The sequence below is a fragment of the Anomaloglossus baeobatrachus genome, chromosome 2 (assembly GCF_048569485.1).
Source record: "Anomaloglossus baeobatrachus isolate aAnoBae1 chromosome 2, aAnoBae1.hap1, whole genome shotgun sequence".
Classification (NCBI taxonomy): Eukaryota; Metazoa; Chordata; class Amphibia; order Anura; family Aromobatidae; genus Anomaloglossus; species Anomaloglossus baeobatrachus.
This window is the reverse complement of record NC_134354.1, coordinates 622659916-622679560: the sequence shown is the minus strand read 5'-3', so window position 1 is coordinate 622679560 and position 19645 is coordinate 622659916. Positions and strand designations below refer to the sequence as shown.

Here is a 19645-nt window from a genome sequence, read left to right as displayed (position 1 = left end):
GGATCTACTTTTGAGGTACAGTGCAAAGTTGAGAACGGAAGGAGCACCATATTTGACTTCCAAATTAGCTGGAATGTTTTGCGTGTACCATGTCACATTAACAAAACCCCTGAAGTACCAGAACAGAAGAAATCCCCCACAACTGACCCCATTTTACAAACATAAGCCCTCGGGGAATTCATCTAGGGGTGTAGTGAGCATATTGACATCACAGATATGTCACAAAATGTTATTCTATTGAACAGTGAAGAAAAATAATTACATTTTTACCACTAAAATGTTGTTTTATCCTCAGATTTCCAATGTTCACAAGGGGAATAGATAAAACAAGCCCCATAATGTGTTACATAATTTCTCCAGAATGAGGATGACTGTACACTACTTTTTGGGCAGATGACTTTCTTCGGGAGGGAAGGAGTGCCATTTGACTTTTTGAGCACAGATTTTCCTGGAGTATTTTGTGGACTTCATTTGCAGAGCCTCTAAGTGGCAAAAAAGCAAAACAAACCCTCAAGTGACCAAATTTTGGAAATTCCACTTGTTTGAAAATTCATCTATGGGTGTAGTGACGATTTTGTCTCTGAAAAACACTGATGGAGGTTAATGCAGTAAATGTTGCACAATTAATTGCAAATAAACTATTGTAGTGCCCATACATTGTGCTCAACTCGTATTTCTTGAAACACACGCCCCATAAATTAAGCGGGCTCTCCTCACTACAACAATGCCAAATATATGGATGCTAACTGTGGTTTGAGCACAATGTGGTGTACAAAAGGGAGAGGGGCATTTGAATTTGGGAGCGCAGAATTTGCTAGATTTCCTTTTGTGAGGAGACATACTGATTTTCAAGTGTTTTTGTGCTACCAGTACTGTGGTAGTCCCCTATATTTCCATTTATAGATGATGAACCTAAGTGGGTAATTGTTATTTTGTGGGTTGACTTGAATGCTATTGGTAGCAACGTAGGGTACAGAACACTTGCTGAGCACTTACATTAGGGTTTCCATCTACATCTACAATGTGCAATACAGGGTAATATTGTGGTACCGTGTTAGCCAGAAAAATCAATTGAAATACTATGTCCCAAGAATGACAAAAGTATTTTAGGAGTGATACCTATATAGGCTATCCAGAAAAATTATATTAGCAAGCTTTCAGAGTACAAAGGCAAATTACGTCCGGCATATCTGAGATGGAACAGCTTTCATGCAAGACGCGTAAAAAAATCCATCATCTACAGTCAGGCTCTGAGGTACATCCGGATCTGCTCATACAGTGAGGACAGAAAACTACATCTGCTATCCCTGAGAAATACATTCCTACAACAAGGATACCATCCACTGGTAATAGATGAACAGATCCACAGAGCTACAAGAATCCCAAGAAGCAGCCTCCTGGATTACAAACAGAGGGAGGATAACAATAGGGTACCGCTTGTGGTCACATATAATTCCCACATGAGCATCCTAAGGAAAATTGGTGCTGATCTTCAACCCATATTCCACAGGGACCACAGACTGAAAGTAATATTCCCAGAATAATCACTTATCTCCTACAAACAGCCCCCTAACTTAAGGAATCTCCTTGTTAGAAGTGTCCTCTCATCACCATCAGAGACGGGCACATTTCCCTGTATTGGTAAGAAATGCAAGACCTGTACCCACATTTTACCAACAAATACGGTACACATAGCCAACACAAATCAGAACTACAAGATCATGGACCTCTTTTCATGTACATCCTCCAATGTGGTATACATGATACAGGGCACAAGGTGCCCTGGGGGAACATATATTGGGGAAACTAAACAAAAACTACAAACAAGGATGAATCTACACAGGCACACAATAAAAAATGAACTGGACACGCCTGTGGGAAAACATTTCTCCAGACCGGGACACCGTTTGACAGATTTAAAAGTACTAATACTGAAAGGTCATTTTAAAGATGACAGAGAGAGAAAAATTTGGGAATTTAAACTGATAAGGATGTTTGGATCCTTAACAAAAGTACTCAATTTAACACCTGGTGTTATGACTCACTACATGGATACACTTCACACCTCCAGCAGAAGAACCTCAGAAGTGATCTGAACAGACCATTCACTAATGAGGCTGCAGAATTACTCTGGACTCCGTTTGGCCTCTTTTCAGTAGTGTCCTTCTTTTAAAAGGTGCACAAAACTGATGTTGACTGCACTTTTCTACACGGCTACAAAGACTCGTAAAAAGACGGACTCCGCTGGACCACAGGCCAGATGGGAATTTAAACTGACTCCATCTGCCTCATTACAGTGAAGTTTTTTGTGGAATTTTGCCTGAATCCCGTTTTTCAGAGAGTTACTCGGAAACCCTGATAGAAGGGCTCCATGTAGCGCGCAGGATAAATGTGAGCTGAGCCTTACTGCGATCCTTAGGAGGCAGTATGAAAAAAAACAACAACAGTTAAGAATTGGCTTTATTGACTTTTTTTATGCCATTCAGCTTGCAGCATAAGTGATAGGGTGACTTTATTTATCACGTCAATACTATTACAACGATACCACATGTATATAGATTTATTTTTAAGTTTTGTTATTATCACACTAAAAACTCTTATTACATAACGTTTTTTTGTATCACCGTACTTTGAAGGCTATAGTTTTTTTTAATTTTCCTGCTGGCAGTTATGTGAGGCTTGTTTTTGTGGGATGATTTGGAATTTTATTGGTACCATTTTTGGCCACTTAATATTTTTTCTTCGCTTTCTATTACACTTTTTGTGAGACAGTGTTTTACAGCGTTCACTGAAGGGTTTCTAGTTGGACAGTTTTATAGATCGGGTTGTTGCAGACGTGACAGTACCAAATATATGTACTTTTTTGTTATTTTTGGTTTTACATTAATATACATATTTATTGGTATGATATTTTTGTTCATTTTTTATTCTCTATTTTCTGATTGTTTTTTAATATTGTTACAATATTTTTTCACTTTTTTACTTATACCCTACATGGTATATTAACGTTTTTGACACTGATCACTGGTATAAAGCACTGCAATACACAATCATTGCAATACATTATACCTGTCAATGTGCCACTGACATGATGCCTATTAGAGTATACTCCTTTCAACCATAGCCTGGCAGACCCAGAGGACATCATTTGCCATGGCAATGATCGGGCCCTCGTGATCACGTCACAGGTGTCCTGATTAGGTGGGTAAGGCACCCTCTGCCAGCCCCCTAAATGCTGCTATCGGTAATGATTGTGGCATTTAGGTGGCTAAACAGACAGGGATCGTGTGGGCACTAGCCCTTGCTGTGACAGGTGGAACCTGGCTATAACTTACACTGAGCTACCTATGGCGATCTTGTGGGCACAGCCCCTGTGCCTACGCGATTGCCATGATGTACCCATTATGTCAATTTGAGGGAAGTCACCGCATATTATGACGTACCTGTATGTCATATGCCGGGCAGGGGTTGAAATAAACATACTTGGTATTGCAGCATCCCTAAATGTCTTAGAATAAAAAAGTGAAAAGTGCTATCCGGGACTATTAAATGTTTTTATTATGGGCATAAGAACTAACAGGCATCAATCTCTGCTGGCACAAACTAGTCACAAACCACTCCTTCCAGCGATTTAGATCATGCTGACTTTACGTTGACAGAGCAAAGGCTTATCTTCCACTGTACTCTGTAGGCCATGGCATGACAGCCAATGCAACCAACAAGCTGTCTCCCCAAAGACTAACTGCTGGAAGCTGGCTACCCATCAGCATGACATCAGTAGTCATCTCCCGTCAACAGAGCAGCCGGGAAGAGGAAGAGCTGATCTGTTGATGTGGAGCAGCTAAATTGCAGGCAATAGCAGTCAGTGACCACTCTGAGCCAGCGCCAGGTAGAACAGGCAGGTAGTTAGTAACTACGTGCCTATTATTTTTAAAAAAATTAATAACTAGATCAAAACAACAAATGTACCCCAAAATGGTATCAATATAAACTTGCCACACAAAAATTGTAGCCGTTTTCACGTCTGAATTCATGTGAAAAGGAAAAAGAGTTTATCTCAGAATATTGTGACTCAAAACTTGAGATGAGCGAACCTTTGGAAGTTCAGATCGGCAGGTACAGCCGAACCTTTAAAAAGTTCGGTTTGTGACCCTGACTTGATCCAAACCTCAATGGAAATCAGTAATTGGGCAGTTCGTGGCTTGACCCACTTGCTGCCAGCCATAAGCAGAACACTTCTGGGCGCGAGTTAGCTGGGTTTTTCAAAAACTATTTTTTTTAATTTTTTGTTTGTGTGTGCACACTACATCTGATCACGCTGATTTTACCCCAAGTGCGAGCTGTTCAAACACTGCACGTGGCTCGCACAGGGATGAGCATCACTCATACCAAAGCACAGCACTGCTTGCTTGAGTGGTTTGCACTCGAAACTCACTTGAACTTTGTCTCCGAACCTTGTTTGTTTTGGTAGTCGGTTTCCAAACCAGAACCACAGGTTTACTCACCTCTACTCAAAACCAACGGTTTTCGTTGTTTGCTGTGTTTTTTTTTTTTTTGCAAAGTTTTGATTTTCTTCACGAACTTTAATATATACAGGTTTGGTATTACTGTAATTGTACTGACCTGATGACGAATCATGCTGCTAGGCCATTGTTTTCAGCACTATAAACATAAAAAAGGATTTTCACTAAAAAAACAATGATTGAATTGCAATCACTCTTGTCACCATTTCACTTGCAATTGTTTTCCTGATTTTCAATACATTATATGGTAAAGCAAATAGCATCGTTAAGAAGTGTAATTTGTTCTGCAAAAACATAAGCTGTCTTCTGGCTTTGATGGAAAAATAAGCCGTAAGTTTTAGTTTTTGGACAAAGGGGATAAATATACGAAAGCTAAAAAACTAAAATCCACCTTGTTGAAAAGGGGTTAACTAAGTGGCGATCAATCTGTTTATATCGTTGATCTGCACTTATTTGATCAGGAGGTTTTTTACTGTAATTTTTCTTTTGAACAGTGAATTTGTTTGCCTGTTTTTAGCTATAGAAGCATGAGAATATGCATTACAATTAAAGGGGTTGTCCACTACTGTTACATTGATGGCCTACCCTTAGGGGTACTTTAAACGTTGCGGCATCGCATGTGCGATGTCAGTGGGGTCAAATCAAAAGTGACGCACATCCGGCGTCGCTGTCGACATCGCAGTATGTGAAACCTTTTACATATGATTAACGAGCGCAAAAGCGTCGGGTCCGACATTTTCATAATTTTGCAGCAGCGACGGTGCGATGTTGTTCCTCGTTCCAGAAGGCAGCACACATTGGTGTGTGTGAAGCCGTAGGAGCGAGGAACATCACCTTACCTGCGTCCCGGCTGCAATGCGGAAGGAAGAAGGTGGGCGGGATGTTTACGTCCCGTTCATCTCCGCCCCTCCGCTCCTATTTGGCCGCCTGCCGTGTGACGTCGCTGTGACGCCGCACGACCCGCCCCCTTAGGAAGGAGATGGTTCGCCGGCCAGAGCGACGATATCGCTGCTGCGACGGGGGCGAGGACTATCGCGCTCGACATCGCATCGGCTTGCAATGTCGTTGTGTGCAAAGTACCCCTTAGGATAGGTCATCAATGTCTGATCGGCCGGGGTCCAAAACCTTCACTCCCGCCGATCAGATGTTGTCGATCCCAGCAGCTGCAACAGACAGCCGGAAGTGCTCAGTTCCCGCGTTGCTCCGTCTCCTCATCTGCCTCCTATTGATTAGAATGGGAGGCGGATGAGCAGTACCCAGCTGAAGCCACTATCAGAAGACGGGGCACCGGAACTAAGCATTTCTGGTTGTCTGCTGCTGGGACTGGGAACAACTGATCCCCCGCTGCGTGGTGTCGGACCGCAGCCAATCAGACATTGATGACCTATCCTAAGGATAGGCCATCAATGTAAAAGTAGTGGACAAACCCCTTCAAGTGAATGAATGGAAAAAATTAAATTTGGATCTCATCCTTCATTTACCTTCTGTTTTGTCACATCTGTTTTATTTGATAGACATTTTTGGTATAATTACATTTAATAGATTTTATATAGCTACAGTATTTCAATATTATTAGAATCAGTAACATTGGTTATATGAAATCCAAAATTTTCCTTATATTACATTGTCAGTAGCCAAAGTCGACTTTTTATAGTATGATGTTGTCTACTGTGTTATGTGACCACATTTGTCTTATTCTATCTTTAGCTGACTCTGTGGGTGGCCAAGAAGCCATTGAGGTCTGAAAAGGGAAATGATGAGTGGCTGGCTGGAAAGTGCTGAGTAGTTAATGTATAGTGGAAGTGGCAGCTGAACCTGAATGAGTGGACTTGTCAGCTAATCTAGAGCACTCAGTAGAAGGACAATTTACATGTAGGTGATAAAAGTGCCACGTGTAAACAATATATTCTGTCCAGCAATAGAGCCAATGGGTCTAGTGTTACAGGACCCTGGACAACACATATCTTTGGCTGTACTGTTTACATATAGTCATATGGGCAGTAATCTGGCACTTAGCTAAAATTAAACTAACACTCTCTATTTTTGTAACTTCTTTTTTCATTGAATGCAATAAGATTAAAAAAAATAAAAAATCAGTTTGTATATTATATAATTTTTTTTATTTTTTAAGGTCAGAACATTGTATTATCAGACATTTAATCTCATTTGGTAGATCATGTTCGCCATTGACAATGTACAAATCCTTTTACTTAAAGAGACCTATTTACCTGTAGATATAGGGTTATTCTGCAGGTAATGGTGTTAATGCTGCCTTCCTCTTTTCTGAAAGAGCGTGTGCAAGGAGGCAATGAAACACAGAGATGCTGCAGAACCGGCTATCAATCAGTTATTACTGATTCCGCTCACAGTATAGTAAGCAGTGACTTTAACTACTGCATGCACACCTTTATGACTGGAAGAAAGCAGCTACAGAGAAGATATAAGTTTGTTTTCTCCCTGTTGCCACTCACTTAGTATGGCATGCATTATATTAACCCTATATCTTCAGGTAAATAGCATTTCCAACCTAACAGTTTCCCTTTAAAAATGTTTTTTTTTTCTTTTCCTGAAACAATGTCAAGGTGTCGGCTACTACAGTAGGTGCCTGCCATTTTGTCTAGTGCCTGCTATCAGGAGTAATCTATCTCTAAAGGTACTGTCACACATAACGAGATCGCTAGCGAGATCGTAGCTGAGTCACGGTTTCTGTGATGCAGTAGCGATCCCGTTAGCGATCTTGTTATGTGTGACACCTACCAGCGATCAGGCCCCTGCTGTGAGATCTCTAGTCGTTGCTGAATGGTCCAGGCCATTTTCTTCAAAGGTGATGTCCTGCTGGGCAGGACACATCGCTGTGTTTGACACTGTGTGACAGGGTCACAGTGACTGCTGAGATCATTATACAGGTCGCTGCTGCATTGTTCCTGCATCGCTGGTAAGATCTGACTGTGTGACATCTCACCTGCGACCTCCCAGCGACTTACCAGCGAGCCCTATCAAGTCGCCTCGTTTTCGGGATCGCTGGTAAGTCGTTGTGTGTGACTGGGCCTTTAGAGCAGAAACACCAAGACAGGTTGAAGGATTTGGGGACAAGTCTTTGTCTGCTCCAGCTTCACTGTCTGTCAGACTGCTGCAGGGATAACAGAGATAGAGGCTCGCCGTTAAAGTATAACTCTATGGGTTTTTCTTACTGTCACTAGTCCACCATTATATATAATTCAGCTAGTATTATCTTATTTAGTTGTCCTTCTGAATCTGAAAATTCATGATATACTTCTCTGAGTTGGACAATGTGATCACGGGCTAACTGGGAACTTCATGACTTTATGCACTCTGAAGGGGTCAACATTCCAGTCAATAGAAGTTCTTGTATGGTGAAACTGCTTGGAATGTACCACTAAATTTCATCAAAGTGGGGGCAGAAGCTCATATCAAAGATAATGATGATGATTGCACAGTGCCTTTCACAAAGTTATAATGTAGGAGATTACAGTTCAGCCTCCTAACTGTATAATCTATTACCTTATTTAGGAGAATATGGAGAAAAGGATAATCACAGTGTTATCACAGTAGAGAGGAGATAGTATTGTCTCTGTCTGGCAATGTGATAATGTATTAATGCATTATATGATCTTTATAGCAAAGAATCGATGAATAACATGCACTATAAAAGCTTGGAATCAAGATGGAGGCTGAAGGGAAGGAAAAATTGATTAAACTACATAGAATGAAATACACTATATATTAGAAGTGCAGAACCTGACAATTATGTGAAGGTTGCCACTATTGAGTGAAACACCCCCAGAAGTAAAGAGAGGCATATTTATACAATTGACAGGAGTTGAGAAATGCACAGGAGCTGAGATATGCAAAGCATTAGAATTGTGCCTAATAATACAAGGGATGGGAGTTGCAGAGATAAATGTATTCCTACAAGTGCACAAGAAGCTGAGTTATGTGTGCCACTTAAGATAGCAGTAAAGATATGCTTATTAATACAAATGGACAAGAACTGGGATAAATAGAGCTGGTAGCCTGCGTTGCATAGGTAAAGTTGCCCGCTATGTCTGCTACTTGTTCTGGTTGGACTGACTACAAGTACTAGAGCACCCTTAGTGGGTCTAGGTTCCACGATAGTAATGGGCTTCAGTGGACTAGCACAAATCAGCTTCACTTGCCGCTTAGGTATACTTTCTATGACTTGATTCTTGTAACGCTGGTAGGTGTAGACCCACTATACCATAGGCCGGACCTACTCTGGAGGGGCATGACTAATCGACTACCTGTTTTTTTTGCTAGAGCCTCTAATGATGAGGATAGGCTGGACTGCAGGTAGCCACCAGGCACCACTTGCAAGGCAATCCCCGGGACTCCAGCAGTTGACAAATGGGTCAAGGCAGATGTACGAGTTACAGGAGGCCAAAATAGAGGCATAGTCAAATAGTCCAACGTCAGCACAGGCAGCATAGGTTCAGAGAGCAAAAGCCAAGGTCAGGAGTGGAGAGGTTAAACAAAACGGGTATAACAAGCTGGGTCAGTATCGGGAGAATCAAACAAATGTATAAACAGGATACCAAGAGCCAAATGGACTAGGAACCAATGATCGGGCCAAGAGTGGTGGGAGGAGCTGCTTGAAGTCACAAGATGGTTAATTTCCTGGAGAGACCGGCCACACACCCCTAAAGCCAGTTTTAAGCCACATGCCGAAGCAACATTGTAAAAGAGTGCTGCAACAGGCAACTCAGCAGGGAGATCTGACACGCGGATACACTGCACGGGGAACATGGAGAGTGGGGTGGTGCTGGGGAAGTATGCGAGACACCACCGTGACAGTACCTCCCCTTACGCCCCATCCTTAATTGGTCAGAAAGTAAAGTAACAGATGACTGTAGCCAGGATACCTAGAAACCATAAACAAACAGGTAACAGGGTAAAGATAGGATTGAAGACAGGCAGCATAGTTACACATGACTGTAGAAGGTAAATGTTATTCCAGAGCAACAGGGAAGTCAAACCTGATAGCAGGCAGACACAAACTGAAGTTCCAAAGACCCATTTGTACGGGCAGAAGGTCCAAAGAACCAGGATAGGTAACAAGCATGATGTAGGAGTACTAGAAGCCACAAAGCAGTGCACAAGCCAAGTTAAAGTCTAATCTAATAGAATTCACAAAAACAAAGTCAGACTCCAACAAACCTAGGGCCACAGAAAAAAAAGAAGCTGCAGATTTCCTTATGGTTTCCATCATAACAGGACCGACGTGGCAGCTTGCACTAACAGATTCACCAGAGACTGGAGGATTAAATGGTTCACTCGGAGAGATTGACTGACAAGAGGAGAATTGGTAAGTCGCAGAAGAAGTGGGAAATAGAAAAGACATTAGGCTTGGCATTGCCAGGTCCCCATCTGTCAGTGGGGTCCAGGGCCCAATTGTAATATCATGCTGACAGGTATAAGTGACACTGGCAAGTGTGACCCACTACACCTTGGGCAGGGCATATCCTGGAGGGGCGTGACTTAAGTATCTTTCGGGTCTTCACTAGTGTCTCTGATGATGAGAATAAGCTGGGCTGTGGGTAAACACCAGGTATCACTCCAGGGCAGTTCCCAGGTCTGCAGCAGCTGTCCGGAGGGTCAGAGGCTTGAGAACATGGTACAGAAGCACGAGAGAGTGTAGTCAGATGGCCCAAGGTCAGGCAGCACAGGTTCAGAGGGCAAAAGCTGAGCTCAGGAGTGGAGAGGTCAGATAAGACAGATATAACAATCTGGGTCGATAACAGGAGAATCAAACCAACGCAGGAGCAAGATACTAGCAGACGAACTGACTAGGAACCAACACAGGCTGAGAGTGGTGGGAAGAACTGTCTGAAATAGGCCTTGCTAGAATAGGATTGGCCAGGAAATCTAGTCTCTGCAGGACACAGGAGGGTTAGGTTCCTGTAGAGGACTCTCCCCTTAAGGCTAATTGGCAGTGGAGTGCTGCAACTCAGCGGGGAGACCTGACATGAGCAGACGCTGTGTGGCAGACATGGAGAATGAGGCGTCGCTGAGGAAGTATGCGAGACGCAGCCGTGACAATTCACATATTACCTTTTGGATCATCAGACTGATTATCTAACCAGTAAATGCATGTGCTATGATAATAGCAAAACTTCTGATTTGAGTGCAGTGAAGCAGATTCAATTTGAATGGAGAATGACTCTTGCCCATTCAATGTAGACTATGGTGCACCACCTTTCTATCACAGCACTATAGCTGCAATTTCAGTGCAATATTAAAGGAGTTGCCCAGTACTAGGACAGCCTCTTCTGATTCCACATGTTTATCATAGGTAAAATAAACAACCTATACTCACCTCCGGTCCTGGTGCAGTTTCAACAGTGTCGGGACCCGCGTTCCTGGGACTCACATGACATTGTGATGTCACGCAAGCCCCGCATCCAATCAGCGCCGGCTTCTGTCTCCTTGTTTTAGGACACAGGAATAATCAACAGGAAGTGAGTGGTAGCCCCAGTTGTCTCCGCTCCTTTGACAAACGATTAACTAGTTTGTCCAAAGATGGGGAGACAGAAGCCAGCGATGATTGAATGCAGTGCTTGCGTGATCTCACAACAGCACCGCTGGCATCAGAAGTGAGTATTGGCTTTTTTATTTTACCTGAGGGAAACATGGAATCAAAATGCGTTGTCCTTCTAGTGGACAACTAGTGTTGAGTGGACCCGGATCTGCAAAATCTGGATCCGCACGGTTTGAGCGCCCGATCCGAGTCCGACCAGTACCCGGGATTCGGGGTGCACGATCCGGATCGTTTTTTGTTTTTTGTTTTTCTCTCTCTCTCTCCCGCCTCCCCCCCCCCCCCCGGAACCGAATTATAACCGATCCACTCAACTCTATGGACAACCTCTTTAAGGAATTACAACATACCCATCATTTTATGAACTCGCTGCCGCCCGACCACCGTGCGGAGCTGCCGCCCGACCACCGTGCGGAGCTGCCGCCCGACCACCGTGCGGAGCTGCCGCCCGACCACCGTGCGGAGCCGCCGCCTGACCTACACCCCACCTATTGTCTCCTCCCCATAATCCTATAGAATGTAAGCCCGCAAGGGTAGGGCCCTCTTCCCTCTGTACTAGTCTGTCTACTGTAACTTGTATACGTATTTTGTATGTAACCCCCTTCTCATGTACAGCACCATGGAATTAATGGTGCTCTATAAATAAATAATAATAATAATAATTTTACTTTTTCCAACAGCAGTAGTATCTAGTTATGCGAGCAAGAAACTACCTAATAGTACACATTATTGAAATATGTAAAGTTGACTGAGGGAGCTTTGATCAAATCACTTTCTTGTAACCAATATAACAAACTTGTGACCCTCAAAATTTTTGGATATTCTTTTCAAAGCAGCTCAGTTTTCCACCAATGCCGATATTGTTTAACTAGAATGTTACTCTATACAGCCATTAGATTTGTACACATTTAGGGGTTTTGCCAGTTAAAGCATTGATAGTACCGTATTAGATGTACCATAACTATTGTAACTAGCTTGAACAAAGCTACCATAAAGTGTATCTAGTAAATAATCAGGCAGCATTTTTTCATTAGTATTTGTGTTCTTACAGCAAACATTTATCTTTGTATATTTATGTATATTATAAGGAACTGTATTATAAGTAGTTACTTTAGTTACTTCAGTTGATGTACTCTTATTATTGTGCTCATTATATGGGGGATATTACACACTTGAATATAAACTGCAATGCTTTCACTCCTTGTCTGGTTTCATTGCAGAGTCTTGGGCTCAACTTGCTATCCTATGATCTCTGCTGGTTGTGGTTCTCCTCTCTGCTCTCAGCTGCTTCTGGTTCCTAGTATGACCAGTTGCTCTTTGGACATTGACCTGGTGTCCTTTTCAAAAGGGGATATAGTCTGAACACCTTGGCTTCAGATTATGATATTATTCTTGGCTATTTGTTCCGGTATTACTCTGCTGCTGATTGCTGATCTTGACTGTCACTTCAGCCTTGTTCCTGGATTACACTACTAATTCGAGCAAACTCAAAACCAATAGTAGCTTTGACTATCCTTTTCTTCAGTGAGAATTGTAACCCAAACCCTTTGGGAACTTGACTCAAGACTGATAAGTGACTGCCCAACTCCTTTAGATACTGTATATTCCTTACAGGTCATAAACTCGTATGGCAATGCTCTTTTAAGGCCTGTACTTTATGGCATGTTGTACACTATGCTGTAGAGTAGCAGCTAGGCTATACTTTATTCATTACGCCCTACTGTTGTATCTGAACTGCCTGGCAAGTAGTATCACTGCATTTCCATAGATGAATAAGATATCTGATTATTGATAATAACATATTATATTGGGTGATTTTACAGTATTATTCTAGCATAGCGCAGTATCCAGAATTTATTATTTTATGTCCTAAACATTATTCAAAATGGGGTGTTGAAATGGGAATGATCTATTCACAAAGCAGAAGAACAAATGAAGGGGGTAGGAGAAAAGAAGCAAAGGTGTAGATGTAGGTCTAGATGTAGAGTACGGAGCACAGATATTTTTTTATTTTTGCTTTTTAGGGCGATACAGACGACCAGTCAATAATACATGTGCCAAATGAAGCATGTTGTGTAGTCTCAAGAAGGAGAGGTTAACTTGTTAATCCCATAAAATGAGAAGTTAAAGCATGCACGGACTTGTCCTAATGGAAGTCATAGACAGAGAATATAAAAAGTCTACACCCCCTGTTAAAATGACAGGTTTTCATCATGTGGAAAAAAAATCAGACCAAGAAGAATCATTTCAGAGCTTTCTTCACCTTTAATGTCACCTACAATCTACACAATTACATTAAAAAACAAACTGAAAGCTTTTCTGGTGGAAAAGACATTTCTTGGTGTGTGGACTTTTATATCCACTGTAAAAGGCAGACTGTAAAAGTTTAAAATACCTGATGGCTCATTGTATAACTTATGCCAGTCATTTAAAGCATACACATTACACATACATAAAAACATACAAGCAATTTAAAATGCAATATAATCGTGCACGCCAATGTGCAGTAAGTTTACATAATATCTTCTCAGCTCACAGATTATGGTATATATTTCTTTTGTTTGCAATGGGTCTTCCTTCTCTGTTACTTCAACATTCATTGTAAGACATGCATATAATGTCTGAGTACAAATCATGCTCTTCAGTACATCAGTGATGTTTCAGAAATACCAGAAATCGTTCATGACCAATCCTTAGTATTGATTTTTTTTTGTAAGCACTAGATCCATATGACATACACTAATTAACCGAAATAAAGGGCCCCATAATCTCTGCAGGGACACTGTCTTTTCTGTACATGCTTTTGTACCTGATTGCACAGCTCAGCCATACTTGGCTGTGTCTGAGCTGCAGCACAAGGCACCATGGATGGACCCTTCCATAATGTTGATCATTGAAGACCCTTGTACCAGACCCTCACTGATCACACATTGATGATAATAATTTGTAAGGACAAAAGTAACAATCATCTTCTTTTGCTTGAAGATCAATAATAATTCTAGCTGTCAAGCTTGGACATATCTGCATCAACACAAATGTACAAGGGAATATGTATAACTCATGGTAAACAATTTCTTGTATAGCCTGAGGCACATACCCTAATTGGATTTTGTTTGATTCTCTGTTTAAAGAGAAAAAATATAATCCATAATGAGCCAACTTACTGTGCAGCGCTTCATTGTCATAAACAGCTATAACTTCATGGCTAAATTTATATGTGATATCACATTTGTCATGTGGAGCCTGTGGACCATTGTACATTACATTAGTTTTGATGAAGGTCTCCTGGGCTGTACTTGGAGTAATAAATCCCATAGTGCATTATTAATGATAATACTACCATGAAGTATAACCATTTGTGTTTTTCAGATCACGGTGCAGAAAGACAGTGGTTTGGATGTGAGCTCACCAAAGCATGGAAAGCTGGATCCAGATAACGTGCCTCATGTTGGTGGTAATACATGGGCTGGAGGAACAGGTTAGGAAATATACAGTTTTGAACCTACATTGTGCATAAATTCATAATATCTCATTATTATATTATAAGTAATATTACTTTTATACTGAAAGTTTGGTCATTCTCTAAAATTTGTATCATGGATATCAAATGCCATTTTTTTATCCACTGGGCTTCATGTATGTAGCATTACAATTACAGTGGTCACCAGGGAACTCAGAGTTTTTAAATTTTACTACATTAGACCACAAGGGATATTTGTTTATTTTATTTTACGTATAGAGCGCCAACATGATCCAGTACTTTACCCAAATTATTATTGTCTCTATTGAGGACTATCCTTATGTCTTTGGAGTGTGGAAATAAAAGCCAAGCAAACACAAGGAGGACATGCAAACTTCTTACAGATATTGGTGGGATTTGAACCAGCGCTGCAAAGGAACAGTGCTAACCACGGAGCCACCATATAGCCCATACTACCATTTTTACCTTGAACTACCTGTGATACTGGAATTAAACCCCACACTGTCCACAGGTATATTGACATTTAGGCCTAAAACACGGCATGAAAATCGGTGCGAGTGGAATGTGATAAAACATCGCATTCCACCCGGACCAATATTAGCCTATGTGTCAGCACCCATGAGAGAATATTTTCTCAGCCCTAATTGGACCGAGAAAACAATCGCAGCATGCTGCGACTGTAATGCGTTCCTTTTTTCTCTCGCACCCATTCAAGTCTATGGGGCGAGAGAAAAATCACACTGCACTCGCGGTACACCGGTGTACCGCGAGTGCAGGGCGAGAATGGCAATAGCTGGCAACGGAGGAGAGAGGGAGATAAATCCCTTCTTCACCTCCACAGCGCTGGCCCTCCCCTTCTGAGCGCCGGCTCACCCCCCCGCAGCTTAGGCGGATCTCAGTCGCAGTGACACTCGGCTCCTGCTGTGCTGCCAGCGTGAGCTGAGTGTCATGTGAGAATCGCATTAGTCCCCCGTGTGGCCCGGCCTAACTTCATCACTACCCTAGACCACCGAGTACACCAAAATGTAACACTTCTGCCCAAGGTCATCAGTTTTACCCACATTAATCCCAGTAATGCCCTAGCCCACCAGATATATTAACATTTACCCTTCACTTTGCCATGAATTTAATTAATTAATGCTGCCCTAGTGCACCAGTTATACTGATACAATCCCCTTTACTGCCTTAGATAACCAGGAGGAATGCAGACAATAAGTTAAAGGGCTGCCTAGTCTGGCCACAGCATATTAATGACTAATCCATGGGATAGGTTATCATTATGGGATTTGTGGGGATTCGGGGCCCCCACCGATCAGCTGTTATTTGCTCCAGCAACCACAGAACAGAGCAGCACTGTGCAGCTTCATTCAGTATGTAGAGGCTGCTACCAGATACTGCGGAACAGTTCCTATACTTTTGAATAGGAGATGACCTGCACTACTCATCAAGTGCAGCTGTGCAGTGCAACGCTGCTCAAAGTGTTTACATCCGGTGGTTGCTGGAGCAAATAACAGCTGATTGGTGGGAGTCCCGAATATTGGATCCCCACTAATTACTGATGAGCGAGCGTGCGCACCACGGCTCGTTACTCGATCGAACCTCGGGCATTTGAGTTTACTCAAGTCATATTGGAGCACCTCAATGCTCAATTGAATAACAAGCAGTGGCGAGCACACTCACCCATTACTACTACTAATCTTGTTTTCATGACCTATCTTGTGGATAGATCATCAGTATTCTGTGACAGAATGACACCTTTAATTAGGCTAGACCTGGGGGTTGTTTAATAGATCTTTTAACACTATTTGCCCTGATGCCATGTGGCAATGTTTATCTGGCTGCTTTATAGATAATTAAAAAAATGTTATTTTTGCTGTTTAATTGATGCAGTTCTGTATTGACCATTCCAAAGGGAACAATGAACAAGTCTCCGACTATTGCTGCAAAAACTTAGAGCTAATTTCCAACAATGCAGATTACAGTTACAGTCAGGGCTCAAAAGGATGTTGTGGGGGGGGGGGAGAAAAAGGCAGAACCTTATTTTTCTTACAGGCCCATGGCCCATGATACTTTAAGAGACAGTATGGATAACAACTACTTAATTGTTAACGGTCAAGTAGTATTGCGGGTAATGCTGCTGCCCTACTGGAACAGAACGCAACAATCTAATTAAATATTCTACTAGTTGTTGTAAAATTGTGTTATCGGCCACATCACAGCATCTGCTTTGGTCACTGTCTGCAAACTCACCCCAGTGAGCCAATGCACTGAATGTATTCATTAAGTTTCCCATAAGTCTGGGTATTTTCAGATATCAGATTTACGGTACTTCTTATGGTCATAAATGAGTACAGAATGTGGTTGTTTGTTGTAAGTAACCCGAAGAGTGATCTGCAAACTTCAGTCCTGCAATACTTCATTATATTGTAGACCTAGTTACTTTTAAAGGGAATGTTTCAGTAAGATTACCCCTTCTAAGCCATGTTTATGGGCGTATGGGCGCATGTATAGTTCATAGAAAGTTAAATAGAATTATACTTTTGTATCTGCCATTTGATGTCTTAATCCAGAGAAATCCACATTTTTATTTTCTCTAAATGAACTGTTAACACCCACATTCATTTACAATGTCTTGGAGGCAGATTATCAGCAAAATCTCTGTCTGGACCATAGATCGTAACAGCTCATTTACTTACAGGCGAAATAAGTACTGAACACATTACCAATTTTCTAAATAGCTATATTTCTAAAGTTGTCTAATATGTCACATAACCCCTTCGTAGATCATGTGATGGATCACTTGATTAATACACAAATGGACATCTGTAGTTATAAAATGAGAAAGACAGCGCTATGCGTGCTGCACAATTTTTTTCCCTTATGTACAACGCTACACTTAGCATAGTGCTGTAGATATTATAGAGCAGGAGTGGTTAATTAATTTTCCCATGGAGCCATGTGAAAGATCGGAACTATTGTGGAGGGCTGAAGAAAAAGGCTGAAATTAATTCTGCTCAATATTAATATTAACATATTAATTATAATTATTATTTTAGATTAATATTAATTGTATCACTTAATATTGAGCAGAATTAAGTATGCTGACAGCCTCCCTATATACAGTATGAGCCCTCACACAGCTCCCCTATATACAGTGTGAGCCCTCACACAGCTCCCCCTATATACTGCATGAAACCCATTTAGCCCTTAATTACAGTATGTGCCCTCATAGAGCCCCTATATATAGTATGTGCCCACACACAGCCCTCCTATATACAGCATGAGCGACCACATAGACTACTATATACAGTATGAGCCCTTACATAACCTGCTATATGCAGCAAGAGCTCCTACATAACCTATATATAGCAAAAGCTCCCACGTAGCCTCCTATATACAGCATGAGCCCTCACATAGCCTCCTATATACAGCATAAGCCCCACATAGCCTCCTATATATAGCATGAGTACCCACATAGTCTCCTATGTACAGCATGAGGACCCACATAGCCTCCTATATGCAGCATGAGCCCTCACATAGCCTTCTATATACAGTATGATCCGTCACATAGCCTCCTATACACAGCATGAGCCTTCATATAGCTTCCTATTTACAGCATGAGCTCCCACTTAGCCCCATGTATACAGTATGAACCCTCACACATTCCATACACATAAAAAAACACACATACTGACTTCGCTTCTGTTTCCCTGGGTTCCACTTCTTCTTGATGCCAGTGCATACATGCTGGCCCCCTGCTGATGATGTCATCCCGCCAGCAATGGAAGCTCCCCTAGAGCTGCGTTGCTGTTCTTTATTGCCAGCAGCGTAGTTCTCAGTAAGCTCCCGGCTCGGAAATTTGCATCGGGAAAATGGGAGAGAGGTATGTATTACTGCACAAAACATAATGAGGATAATCTGGCCATGGGGCTGCCCAAAACTACGGGCCCAAGCAGTAGCCCATATTGCCCTTATTATAATCCGCCCATGCATACAGACCATGGAAGTTGACTGCATTATTGCTTTCTTTCAAACAATTGTACCTGCTGACTCCACATTTTTCTGTAGCTTTTCACTGGTGGTTCTTGGTTCTTGGACAACTCTTCTGATAATTATTTTCACTCCTCTGTCTGAAATCTTGCAGGGAGCACTTGATCGTGGCTGGTTTATAGTGCAATAATGTTTTTTGCATTTCATGATATGGCCCCAACAGTGCTCATTGGAATCTTCAGTAGTTTAGAAGTGATTGTGTAACCAATGTCATCAGTATGTTTTGCAACAATAAGGTTGTGAAAGTCTTGAGACAGCTCACTGGTTTTACTCATTATGAGATGTCTCTTGTGTAGCACCTTGGTAATGAGACACCTTTTTATAGGCTATCTGTTCAACCAGCTGATACTATTTTTCACTAAGTGGTAGGAATGATTTCTAATTACTGATAGATTTTAGATGGTGTCATGACTTTTTTTACACCTCTCTTTCTTCATGTGTTTAATACTGTTTCCCTGTGTCATTTCTCATTAATACATATAACTTAATTTATGAACATCCATGGTTCGATTTCTTTGCCTGTGTGGATTGGATGGGTTGTTACTGAAATTTATTGACAACTTTATGTCAATAGCACCATTCAAAATATATTTACTTAGAGAATTAATGACTTGTACAATATCCATTTCACCCACTGTAAAATATGGATTACTCTGTATTAAAGCCCTGAATTGCAGATATAAAGGTATAAGTTTATTCATTTTTCAATGATCTACGGTACATAATGTATAGACGGCATAGGACCGTTGATCCTACTGACAGATTCCCTTTAAAGGCGTGGCTCACCCATATTTATTATTTGCTAAATCGATATTATGTTGAGAAGCTATGTTTCTCTCAAATACCTTATGCTGGCAACAGTGCCTGTGAGAGGCGCTATTGCGGACCGCTGTTCCCCATTGCCTGAACCCTGGACTCCGTGACCGCGGGGATCCGGTGATGTCACGTCAAGTTCCTGATCACGTGACTTCACTGCGGCCGGCCCTAGTCTTCCTGAGTCACTGGGCTGTGGGCAGT

The 19645-nt window shown here is 41.7% G+C and overlaps 1 protein-coding gene across 2 annotated transcripts in view; it reads left to right on the top strand.

Annotated features, from left to right (window-relative positions):
• VWA8 (von Willebrand factor A domain containing 8) overlaps positions 1 to 19645 on the top strand; it is a 532124-nt gene that overhangs the window by 430349 nt on the left and 82130 nt on the right. For both annotated transcript variants that reach the window (XM_075336856.1, XM_075336857.1), the window contains exon 39: positions 14467 to 14575. In XM_075336856.1, coding sequence (XP_075192971.1) covers positions 14467 to 14575 — 109 coding nt within the window. The remainder of the gene's footprint in view (positions 1 to 14466; positions 14576 to 19645) is intronic.